Genomic DNA, 13573 nt, shown 5'->3' with positions numbered 1-13573 from the left:
TCTCGGTGCCTGGCAATAAATACTTATTACATATTATTTTTCCATTCCTTGTGTGCTCTATTCACAAAAAAATATTAATAAGACACTAAACGCAACCACAAAATGGAATATTTAGATTAATATTAAATTTGATATATTTTTTTTTAGTTGTTAAAAATATAACAACTGTCTTTTGCCAGAGTTGCGGTAAGGGAGACGATAATATTAATTTATTTTATTTTAAAATTTACAATTCGTTCTAGACAATCCGAGATTATTAATAAATTTCAAATAAATTTTTTTGTTCATTTTTAAATATGATATTTTGAGTAAGTTTATGTGAGGATTTTTTAATGTCTTTTTCCTTTATTGGTATGTATTAGAAAATATTATACTAATTCGATATCTAATCTTTTGCCCATCATTATCATTTCATGTCCGTTCTCAAGATGGAGCATAGTATGTTGTCCACAAAGAGCCTCCGGGCATCTCTATCAGTTGCCTGTTCTAGAACATCCTCCCGAGTCAGGTTCGCGTCCTGTAATTCTGACACAAACAGGCAGCGGTGGACGTCCAGGGTGTCGAGAGCCTGATACCTTGTTGAGTAGGCAAGCGTGGTTAAGGCTCTCAGGAGGCATCCGTAGAATATATACAGTCAGCCTTATCACCCCCGCTTGAAGACAGTTGAACCTGTATATCCAAGATCCTTCTGAGACACCTATTCTCGAAACTAAGTATTTTGTTGCTTCGGGCTCTAGTGAGGTACCACGATTCGCATCTATAGAGAAGTAAAGGTGTTATGAATTTGGTTTTCACTGAATAAATGTCTGATCTCCAGACATCTTTCATACTATTGGATGCGACGCCTGCTATTCTTTTAAAATGAAAATGAATTCATTCTGATCGTTCGAATAACTGCATCATCAAGTAAAGGAAAAATGATTTATTTTTGCAACAACTGAATAAATCTCTCAATATCAGAACAGAACGAAGTATGCATTATGCATTAATGGAGGGTTGTTATAAAAAGCCAACAATATTTCAGATGTTCTGAGGCGGCATTTGCTGACGAAAATACACTTTTCTTAACAGCATTATTATGAATTAACAATTTGCAAACTTTACCAATAGTTTTCTTTGTGAAATGATCACAAGGAGTGGAACGGAATGGATTAGATAACAGATTTAAACCGGCACATAGTTTCCCTTTGGTTTGTGGAAAAGATCGAAGGCAACGAGTCTACGGAAAAGTTCCCTCCGGAGCAACCTCTTCTCCTTCTGCACTTTCTTCAGCACCCCCTTGTTCTCCTGAGCCCGCCGAGACAGGTAGGGAAGCACCTCATCCACAGGGCCGTATGGGATGTATTTGTAGGCAGAATACCCGGATTGACCTGGAGAGGAAGAATACTGATCAGTCTTATTCGAATTCTACAGAATAAGACAATGAGGATAATCTCAAAGCCGACAAAAGAAAGCTACGGGGCTCAACTTTTAAATATAACTAAAACTCACAGACGAGAACTAGTAACACAGCCGGAGTAATTTCAAAATTACAAAATCGTAACAATGAGAAAATATTTTTTGGTTTAGTTTGATAGCCTAATAACAAATAAAAAAATGTAAATAAAAACACGGAAATTCCTCATCTGTTTAGGCCATAAATATAATTTAAAAAAAAAATTAAACATGAAAACGATGAGCATAATTTGCAAATACTTGCAGAAAGCCACCGAAGAATACAATTATTGTTAGATCAAAACATTCACGACCTAATCAATCTATTTCTAAATTGGCTGGAACAAAATTATAAAGTTACAAAATTTAATTTTAAAACTAGGTATAAGTTGACACTCGGTTCCACTAGGTTTCGACTTTTGTTAGCCTAGGATATATTGCTTCTACTCACCCAGAGGGAAGGTGATATAGTCACACATGCCAAGCAGCTGGCCGAAGCAGATGACTTTATCCTCGGGAGAAACGCCAATCTCCTTCATCTTCTCGATGGCAAAACGAACAGTGTCCTCGTTGTGAGAAGCAACCATGATTCCGATCTTCTTGTTTTGTCCCATGTCCTTATTGGCCTACGGACAACCATATGAAAGATCATGTTTTTATTTATTTACGGCTCATTCAGTCCATTTAACTTCATGGTAAACATTTTTTAAAGTACAATTAAATTAAAATAAAAGTCAAGAAAATTAAAGCTAGAACAAAAAAAAAAAAAATAACTACCTCGAGGCAAGACCTGGTCTATTTTAGCGATTGGTTAAATCTAGAAAGACTTACACCATAAAAGTCCAGATCCTGTCTTGAGATTACAATGCGACACGATCAACTTTGGCGGGTCCTGATCGTGTCAGCCCAAGCTGTGCAGATGAAGGAACAGCACATCATTCTTTCCAGCAGCTGGCAGATCGGCACACTGAATGCCACTTGTTCCAGTAACGATGGCACATCAATCGAGCCATTAAGTAAACTAAACGTAAATATGGAGTCAATATTATTTCCGCATTTTTGTAGACTTGCATTGACTCCATTTCTCCGTGAGTTAAATCTCCCCTCTTGAAGCCAATTATACTTGCTACTTTTCTGAGCAGAAGATATTGCACCGATTCAATATGATTTATCTGGCCTATTCAGCATTGCTTTACGGGTCATATGACCCAAGGTAGAATAACATGACGTAATTAAAGTTTACGAATCGAAATAGCTGGTAAACTACCAATATGTGCTGATAAATATAACAGCAAGCAAACTGAATTATCAATAGGCGGCTTCTGGGTGCGTAAAACAGTGCATGAGATTTCTCTCTAGTATAATTATTGGGAAGATACAAACTGATCACTTTTAGTATATTTGGATTATATATACTTCCAGAAATCAGCTTATAGAAATGTTTCCCAAGAAAAATTCAAGATCCAGCATCTCTGCCAGAAATAATGATGGTTGCAAAAATGTATAATTATCATTTAAGATAGAAGTATCACAAAAATCATTTTTGAACATTCAGACATGTGATTTGTTACCAAAATTACTAGGTACTTGGCTAGGGTTATCATCCGTTCAGGATTGACCTGGATTGTCCAAGAATCGAAGTTGCTATCCAGAATCCGGGTTGAATATCAAAATGTCCCTGAATTTCAGAGCGAGCTATCGACCAATATCACCTGCACTCCAAAATAATTCTTTATATTGAACCAAACTTGTAACAAAATAATTGTTTAATTTATTCTTCTTCGATTTCAGATGAATAATTACTACAATTAGACCATCAGACTTGTACATCAAGTGTAAAAAAGATGCCTGATTACCTTTTTACACATTTCTTTAGGTGAAAAAAATCCATAGAATTCAAGGTATGTTATGTTAAGTGGTCCCTCATTTAATGCAAGTGCTTTCATTATTCCTGGAGAATTCAATGAGTAGAAAAATAACTAGAGGTAGACAGTTTACGCCAGCCCTGTGCCAGCGACTTTCCTACAGAGCATAGGAATATTGTATTTAAGTTTTGGGGAACATGTAAAAATGACCCTAAATGTTCAACAAATCAACTATTTGGTTCAGAGTATAATTTACCTTGATTCGCCTAAGGCACTCTGTGAAACATTTGTGGTAGTTTTCGGTAGTAGCTTCGTATGTTGGACAGATGGGATCTTCGTAGCCCATGGCGGCAGCGCGTGCCCTTTCCTAAAACATTTATTCACAATATCAATAACAGAACAAAAACAAAACAAAAAAAATACAATAATACTGTTCATTTTCCTAAGCACAATTACCAAAATGATTTAATCAAATTTTTAAAAGGATGTTTTTTAAAAGATATGTTTTACTGTTCATGGGATCAAAAGTCTTTAAAAGTTTGCCACAGAAGTTCGGGAAAACAAAAAAAAACATATTATGAACCAATAGTAGCAGTTATCCAATGATATGATGTCTATGTGTTCACAGAACTGCTGTTAGTGAAATGTTAAGAGGAATTTTAGGTTGGGTTAAAATATGTTATTCTTATTGAAACTGGCTGGAGCCTAATAATATCTAAACTCATTCACTTATTTAGATGCAAAAAGCAATTATACAAATCACTAAAAAATTTCAAACTTGAAACCATGTCTGTGACACTAAAATGCATGCAATGATTCATGGAAAGACAGATGCTCGGTGTATGTCTAAAAGACAGAATAAGAAATGATGAAACTAGGCGCCGAACCAGAGTTGAATATATAATGGATCATACGGTAAAATTAAAATGGCAGTGGGCAGGACACTTGCGAGACAAAATGATGGTAGGTGGACACAGAATAATAAAGCGGAGACCATGGGCAAACAAAATAGGTGTTGGAAACCCACAAAAATGATAGACCGATGACATTACCTCAATAGTCGGTAGAATATGGATGAAAAAAGCGGGGGATAGAGAGGGGAGGAAACGTTTGGAAGAGAGCTATATCCAGAATCATGTATGTACTAAAATTCAGATAAAATAATTTGGCACGTGAGTATGTTATCGATCTTAGGATAAGAATAGGATAGTTGGCATTCCATATTCTGTGACGTGATGGTAGAAATTGTAAGAAAGAACATAATATAAATACAGCATTTGGAGAAAGATATAAGTTTTGGTTGAACGCTGTCTTCAGATCTTACCAATTCAATATAGGCCCCTCGAACAACCTTGGCTCCGAAGTAGAATCCCTGACGATCTGCCTGCTCTAAGTCTGTGGTCATCTCGTCAAATGTCTCCTTGAGGTAGGTTTGATAAGTGTTGAAGACTATGGCTTTCTCCTGCAAATTCAACATGAAATTTTTTTTGAATTTACAATGTTACCAATTGAGTCATGGGTATAATTCCAAATGCTGATAACTCTGAAAAAAAAAGTTTTTGATGACATCTATTGAAGCGTATCTCGATCATCTGTCACAGGAAGGTAATCAGAGATTTATCTTCAATTTTATCTACTAAGTAAAATTAAGTTTTCTGTGTGAAAGAATATGTTCACAATTTTTTTTTCTAAACATGTTAAATTACCGGTTTCCGGCGAACATACTTTGAATTTTCATATAAATATACACACTTTCGTACATAAATATCGACTTTAGTTCATACCGTCTCAGCATATACCGATGAAGATAGACATTCATAATCGTGGCCCTGAGGCCGATAAAAATCATAGCGCTGATAATACGATACATAAAAATAAAAATTGATTTAGTTCAATAGTGTTTTAACAAATAACAAAATGATTCAAAACCACTGAACTTCCTCATTGAATTTTTCATCCGCCTGGACACAGATTCATAGATAAATGAATATGATTGATTATTACTTATTAAATAACAATTAAACGCAAACGTCCTTACAGTATTGAATTTCCTCATCAGTTCCAGAGTAATCCTAGAGATAGCGGGCTGGAAATAAGTGTGTTCAGCATCCACCATCACTCGCACATCCATTTCTTTAGCAGCCTGCAAAAAAACCATTACCACATTTTTACTAAAAGTAAGTTAACGGTTTTTACAGAGCGCCTCGTATGTTTGATGAACTGAACACATATTTTTAAAGAAAATGTCCATAATTTTTAAGCGAAACTTGAGGCGTTCCATTATTAATTAGAGCATTGTTAATTTTTATTAAAAAAAAAAATTCAGGCGTTGCCCAGTATGTGGGTGAAATAATTCAATTAGATGAATCTTATTAGCATAAATAAACGTTTCAGCTTTTTAACTTCACAAACATCAACAGATGAAAGAATTGAAGTAATATAGATGTTCAAATATGGGCAGAATGGTGAATGTTAACAGTGTGTAAAGTGGCGACTCAAACCAGCCAATGATAGGTCATAAGCCCTGTAGATGCCTAGACTTCTATATTGCCTTCTTTAAAATGTTCTTCATCTCTGTTCATATATGTTAATGTCAACAGCTCCCCAGGGAGTTGAATCCCGTCCTTGTCTACAAAAAATTGGACAAACTCAAAATATTGTTCATTGTTAATTGTTATCGATGACAAATGCAAAAAAAGAGAGTATAACCAATCGAAAGTCCTATAATGACAAAAAAATACCCGTCAAAAATTTAATTTAGTATCTAGAACACGGGTTACTGTACTGTTATTTTTTAAGCATATTTTTTACACTGTACTATGAGGAACGTACCCCCGTGTGCATAGAGGTTCCAGCTTATTATTTATTTTTCATTTCCTTTGTTTTTCTTAAATATGTCATTATATGCACATTGTTAATATGAATGATTGGTCACCTGCACGACTTGGTTGAGTCGCCGGATCATATTGCGGAACATCTCCTCCTCCTTGGGCGGCAGGCGGCTGATCATCCTCCGCATCTGGCCCGTCTTGGGGTCCGGGATCCTGAACGTCTCCGACAGGGCGAAGTTCTCGTCCATGATGCCCGACCAGGGGAACAGATGCAGAATTCTGGAATACACAATACGCTTAAATTAAAAATAAAAAAATACCATGTACTTAGGTACTTCCTTGAATGTTTAAATTTCATTCAATGCAAATTTAGATTTTGCGGGTTATTGTGACGTGTCTTGTACAGTAATTATTGAAACGATGCTCATTTGAAGTAAATAAGATTCAGACTATTCCTAATTAGCATAAAGTGGTGCGTAGGGCACTGCATCGGTTCTCAAATGAGGATGTTCAGTGTTTTTTTTTTAAAATAAAAAATATTTGTTTATAGACTATCAAACTAAGCCAAATTTAAAAAAAAAATGTTTTTTGTATTGTATTATCAGCACATTGATTTCATAAAATATTGTAATTTTGAAATAACTCCGCATGTGAAGGTCAGAAGTTTTCATCGGTGAGTTCTGCTGATTGGTGAATTAGCTTCCAGTAAACCGGAAATCTATTACAACACTCTATCGTTGGTTGGTTTGGAAGAACTAGTGAAATTGTTCAAAATAGTACGTTTTTATTATAATCAGTTTTTTTTTAATATACATTTTTAAGAAACTTCGCCATACAATTGAATGCCCTAATTTTTAGCGCATGTAAAAAGTTTTTAGTATTTAATTTCCTGTAGCACTGAATTTCCTCATTGCTGAGTATCTTGATCATTTTTGCCAACATGAGGTGGACTTAATTCCAAAGGTTTTTTTTTTTTTAAATCGCGTTCTTTTGATTTACCCAAACCAATTTTGGGACCATTTTCAACGAGTTGTAAATAACTCACTATTACAAAATGGGAATCGAGTAGTGGCAGAACGGGGTTTGAACATCAAACCTCTGATCTGTGAGTCCGCAACACTAGCCACGGGACTACAAACTGGTTCAACCTCGGTGTAGAGTGAAAATTTAAAATGTTTAAAATGCACAAAGTCCTTATTAACTTATTTTTAAAAGAGGCGCACTAGAAATTTATAATTATTTTTTTTTATAACTAGTTGTTTCTAGAGTAGTTTTTTAACGGTTACAGCAAACATATAATTAAATCATTTTTCATAAAATTTGATCGATTTGAACAGTCACATGAGTTCTATAATTTAACGGGAGCGTACCTACAATGAATCTTCAAACTACTTTTATGAATAGTTTTTTTATTGAACTTAATCTAGCGATTAATGATGCTTTGATGAATATACCACTCAACGAAATAAACGATTTGTAAATGAATTATTTTATTTGCAAACTAAAGAAATTTAACAATTGATGAATTCTGAAAATTCACAAAATACATTTCTAAAGTCTGCACATGATTTTTAAATTGGAATCAGAGGCAAGCGTTTTACATTTTACGAATGGTGTTTGCGTCTCTCAAAGCCTGACTATAGAGTGGGTAGGTGCTTTGGGAAAAAAGGGGCATTATCGAACGGAACAACTGAATAAAGGGGAAGGATTCGGGGTTCTGATCCCACCATTGTTCCTTGGATTACTTTCTTACAGGTTGCGTGTTCACATTTTGCACCTCCATAATCTTGTCCCAAGGGAATAAGTGCACGACACTGAAAATATTCATAGTTCTTTTGTTTTCCCATTTTGACAGTTGAGAAAAAAACTGCAGTATTAAATTTTAAAAGCATATTTTTATATGGGAGTTACAATTATTTAACACAATAATACGCTGTGATTCCTTCCACCTTTCTATTTTTGTGTAAAAAAACATTTAATAGAGCATATTATTTGTATTAAAAATAAACTGTAAGTATCTTCAGAGAAACAGAAAGATAATCTTTTTTTAAATTCATTAAAAAAAATTCAATTCAAGCCAATAAACAGGCTTATGGAAGCCCCAACAAATTGTCATTAATGAGTATATATTATAAAATAACACTTAATCTAAACAATCTTCCAATCTTTTTGAATTTACAAAGGTATAATTATGGCATAATCTAGGCAGACATGGCAAGTGTGCCATCGCGAGTCAGGAGTTTCAACACCGTTTGCTTCTTGAATGCTCGCCTTTGCTGTAGGATTTTGTTCACTGTTCTGAGGATCCCTGGCAGAGGGGAAAATAATCCGATGTTGGTTTTATAATTTTCCACAGCAAAGACAGCATTGGTACGCAAGTTACGGTGAGATACATTAAGGTTAATCTGAGCAAGAATATAATGGGCATCTATACAGTTAGATATTAATTTGCGCAAGAATATCAAACCTTGCAAACCTTATCTATAATAATGATAATAAAAAATCTTAATTAAACATAAAGTAGGAGAGGGAAGAACTTAAATTAACATTACCAGGTTGCCGTTACTGGAACGCCTTTTCAGTTGGTAAACCTGATATGAACCTAACTTCACTCTATATGACACTTGAAAGAAGATTGCTCGCTGCATTTCTACTGAATCTTTCGTCTCACTTGCACGCAGGGCCCTTGGCCAGTGAAAACTGAATTGTGAATTACTTTTGATAAAATTATATGGTGATATAGTGTAAAGATATTTATTACTAGAAGTTACTCACTATACTACTTTATAATTTTATCAAAAGGAGGTTAAACTGGCTGGTTTTATTCCATTTTTATTTATAATTTTTTCCCCGTTTGCAAAAAAACTCCTAAGTTTGCAAATTACCTTATAAAGTTCAATAAAAATACCAATGTTAAATTTTTTCACATATGAAGCAAAGGTAAAAAAATTAGATAAACTTGAAATTTTATAAATAAAACCGCTTAAAGAATTGCCTCAATAAAATAATATTAAAGGACCACGTAACACACGCTTATTCCCCATTTTTGTATCCATTCAAATACGAACAATGACACTAGGATAAGAATTAACTGCCGAGAATTTCGCTTTCAGAGAATCACTTAATTACCCTCGGGCCCGAAGGCTTTCGAAGGAACAACCAACCAGCAGCTCCCGTTGGTTTTGAAAAACACACATTTACATCTGCTTTCATTATAAACATCATCACCATCATCATTCCCTCTCTGCATCTAATGGTGCATAGGGCATTGCATTGGTACACCAATCGCAGCGTTACTTGATTGTTACATGAAGGTAAGACGATCAGTCTTCAGGTACCAGTCTAGGGACTTGAAATATTCTGTAGTAAAAACACCCTTTTAAATTTCAAATTTCATTATGTACCAAAAATATTTTGAGTTTGTCAAAATTTTTGTAGACAAGGACTGGATTCAACTTCACAAACATCAACAGATGAAAGAATTGAAGGAATATAGATGTTGTGATTTGGAAGAAGGTAATATAGAATTATACAAATGTTCTTTATTTCTGTTGTAATATGTTAATATAAACAGCTTCCCAGGGAGTTGAAGCCAGTCCTTGTCTACATAAATTTGGACAAACTCAAAATATTTTTGATAAATCCACCTGGTCCATGAAGAAGTATAGAAATTGAAAAAAATAAGATTTTCAGGCGTTGCCTAGTATGTAGGTGAAATAATTCAATTAGATGAATCTAACCCGCATAAATAAAGATTTCAGCTCTTTAACTCCACAAACATCAACAGATGAAATAATTGAAGGAATATAGATGTTCAAATATGGGCAGAATGGTGAATGTTACAGTGTGTAAAGTGGCCACTTAAACCAGCCACTGACAGGTCATAAGCCCTGTACATGCCTAGACTTCTATATTACCTTCTCTTAAATGTTCTTCATCTGTGTTGTAATATGTTCATTATATACATTCAAACAAAACTTAAATTCATATAATTGTATTTACTTTATGCATAAATTATTTAAATTTATACTCTTTTATTCCATAATTATATAATAGGCCTCAGAAGAGCCTTAACCCAAGTTACTTCTCTTTCACAATTGCATAAAAAGTGATCTATCGGCTTTATTTGACGGGATTTGGAGAAAGCGAGATTGACATGGGAGGAGGCGAGAGTGCCGACTAGCGGTAGGATCTCCTAGAGGCATCTGCTGATGTCCACATGCTCCACTTGGGTGCGTACGTGGAAAAAAGAGAGATGAAGTTAAGGTATTGACGTGTGAAAAAAATCATTTGGGTCGATAGTAATTACTTTTATTTCCATGTTCATTCTTGCATGCTTATCAATATTGGATCTAGCGCCTAGTCACTTACTGAAAAGGGATGAGAATATACACTTTTGTAAATTGATACGAGCATGTAATTCTTCCCTCCCTCGTGAGCAAGTGTCTGGTTATCGTGTCCGCTGAACCTATGGTAGGTACGGCTCTGGTTTAAAGTCCACGCAAAAGAACATGCGTACAGCCGTTATATACTAAATTAAATATAAGTAATAATGCATATATGTAACATCTTATCCCTAATTAAACTCAAACAACTATATTTTATTTTTTGCAAATCAATTATAACAACAATAATAGGATGGGGAGGCACTAATAAATCGATATTGAAACCTCTCGAATCTGCTCAAAAATCAATATTTAAAATAATTTTTAAAAAGCCCTTAGGTACCCCAGCGTCAAGTTATTTGAGGAATTCGAGATCTTAGATATAAGGCAATTATATATTTTTAGAAAAATAATGTTTGTGAAAGCAAATTATCCTATCAAATTCCAAAAGGAACACTCCCACACACTACCAGAAGTCAAACTAAAAGATGCGACATGGGGTCTACCACAAATTTTGAATTTGGGCAAAGAAATTTCAGGTTTCTGGGCCCCAAAATATTCAATATGTTACCCGAACATTGCAAAACCATGACCTGGATTCAATTGAATAAATTTGTAAAAAATTGGTTACTGGGTTTAGGTCGAGAAAAATCGGAAAATTTACTCAAAAACATTCTTACATACTAAATGGTATAAATTAATATTATATAACTATATAGTTAATTAAATAGTACTTTTGTTTATTTTGCATAAAGATGTCTGCCTTAAAACAGGTTGTACCTAGTTAGGCAGACTAGACATGATCCAGAGAAATCTATTACCTAAGTGTGTATGTAGTAGATAAAGTAATTGTTATTTTTGTTAATAAACCATGATTATTATTATTATTATCACATAGGTGCAGAAAACTCACCCTTGCTTGTCACTAGTAATGTTTTTGAGGAAAGACTTGACGTCGGGAGAGTCGGCCTTGTCCCCAAAGTACTTCTGCAGATCCTCAATAGTCTTGTGGTGAGTTAGGACGTTTCCCTTCCCCCCGGCGAGATCCTTCATGTAATTACGGGCCTGCATGATTACTTCCGACAACTGGAGCTGAAAAAGGCATCAAGATTCAATTTTAGACTATGACAGTATGAATAAAAGCGCTTGAGGATGCCATACACTAACCAGAATCTTTACCTAAACTTGATTTGTTTACCGTCCAGCAGAGGATATTCAAAAACTTACATTGATTTTTGTATAGATCCAAATTGATGTAAGATGTCTCAATCAGTTTTGGAATATGGGATAATTGGATGGGGATGTGCAAATGACACACTGATCAAGCAAATAATAATTGGACAAAAAGCTTTAATAAAAATTATCCCAAGAGTCCCAATCAGAACTAGCTCCCTCGGTATATTTGAAAATCTCAATGTAAATTCTATAAAACAACTTTATGCAAAAGCTTTGTTACTATACGCACGTAAACATTATTCTCTACCTTCCGTTACAAATACAATAGTTACTAGATACTCCATCCTGATGCTGCAAAAAAATAAAAAATTAAATACAACCTTCGGTCAAAGAGGATTGACCTACTACTCTGTTAAAGTGTACAATCTACTTCCATTATCCATAAGGACAATAAGTAAGTTCTCAAAATATAAAATTGCTATTAAGAAATAGATAGTGGAGGTGGGTTGCGCACGGATCGATGAGTGGATCAAGCCAAATATGTAAAATGTATGCACTGTTTATGAATTTTATTAATTAGTCTATATAAATTGGTTATGTTTTTTTATGAATATTTTTGTTTTTTATTTTGTTTATTTTGTTAATTATAATCAGGTTAATTGGTTTAATTACGTTTTTTTTTATTGTTCTTATTTTGTTAATTTTTTTAACTTTGTTAAATATATTTCATTACTTTGTTAAATATTATTATCTTAGGCATGTTTCACATTTTTGTAAAATGTTTCCCTTGGCACGGGACACCCCAGTGAGGGAACATTATTCTGTATAAAAAAAGAATACAAACAATGTAAAAGTATAAATAAATAAATAAAATGTGTTTTGAATATGAATTCGCACCCCTAAGTAGGTTAAGATTCATCATTATCATAAAAATCCAATTCAATTATCTGCTTGATAAAAAAAGCCTTCTCATATATAACATAGAATATGCTATTAAAAATATACAAAACCTATATTAGTGGATAAGACGTATAGACTTCTAAGGTTTATCTTACGAATCTCAAAGCCATTCTCATCACCAAATTCACTCAAACTTCTTTACTATACTTATGTGCGTAGTCAACTCGAATTCGCTTATTAGTATGGTCCCCTCAGTATAATGTATATATTCATTAAATTCAGAACATTCAAAAGAAATTTGTAAGGAGCCTGGAATATTGTTTTGGCAACATTGAAAATGATTACAGCGCATCTTTGATTAATTTTAATACAGAATCACTACAAAAATGGCGCCTTACATGTGATTCAACTTTTCTTTTCATAATTCTAAATAATATAGTTGATTTGCCGTTTCTTTTACAAAATATTGGTTTCCGTTGTCCTCTTCGCTATACTAGATTAAATTCCCTTTTTTATGTACCAACTTGTAAAAACAATTATACCTCGAATTCATTCATTAGACGTACCTGTAGAAATTATAATGGACTCAGTATTGATGTAGACATTTTTAACTGCACGTTGCATTTGTACAGAAAACTTCTTCATGGGGTCGATTATTTATGATAGTTGCTGAATGTGCATCTTGAGTGGTTTATGCTATGTAATGTATATGTTTGTGTATGTTTTATATATGCGTTCATGTGTGTGCGTGGATGGCTCGGAGTGTACATTCAATTTGTTACCTCCATGGAAAGCGCAAATGTAAACAATTATTATTTTCTCACTTGAAATTATTATTATTTTTTTTTTTGTTACATTTAATGTTTGTGTTCCGGACGCGTAAAATCAAATAAATTAAAATAATACAATAATTAGAAAGGATCCCCGGTAAATGTATAGAACTGACGGCTGGGCTCTCAATAAAGATAAAATGGTCACTTTC

The 13573-nt window shown here is 33.9% G+C and overlaps 1 protein-coding gene across 1 annotated transcript; it reads right to left on the bottom strand.

Moving 5' to 3' along the window:
* Positions 1-302: 302 nt before the first annotated feature.
* On the bottom strand, positions 303-11602 carry LOC148271161 (proline dehydrogenase 1, mitochondrial-like). The gene is made up of 7 exons (XM_088241761.1): positions 11429-11602; positions 6235-6409; positions 5338-5442; positions 4624-4761; positions 3556-3666; positions 1886-2060; positions 303-1370 (listed from the first exon to the last, which is right to left on the bottom strand). The coding sequence occupies exons 1-7, from the start codon at positions 11584-11586 to the stop codon at positions 1165-1167; spliced, it is 1068 nt and encodes a 355-aa protein (XP_088097887.1). The 5' UTR covers positions 11587-11602; the 3' UTR covers positions 303-1164.
* Positions 11603-13573: the final 1971 nt, after the last annotated feature.

The sequence above is a fragment of the Micrasema longulum genome, unplaced genomic scaffold (assembly GCF_059751315.1).
Source record: "Micrasema longulum isolate JH-2025_06_02 unplaced genomic scaffold, ASM5975131v1 h1tg003056l, whole genome shotgun sequence".
Classification (NCBI taxonomy): domain Eukaryota; kingdom Metazoa; phylum Arthropoda; class Insecta; order Trichoptera; family Brachycentridae; genus Micrasema; species Micrasema longulum.
Note: the sequence above shows the minus strand (reverse complement) of the source record. Positions and strands in the feature narration are given on the sequence as shown.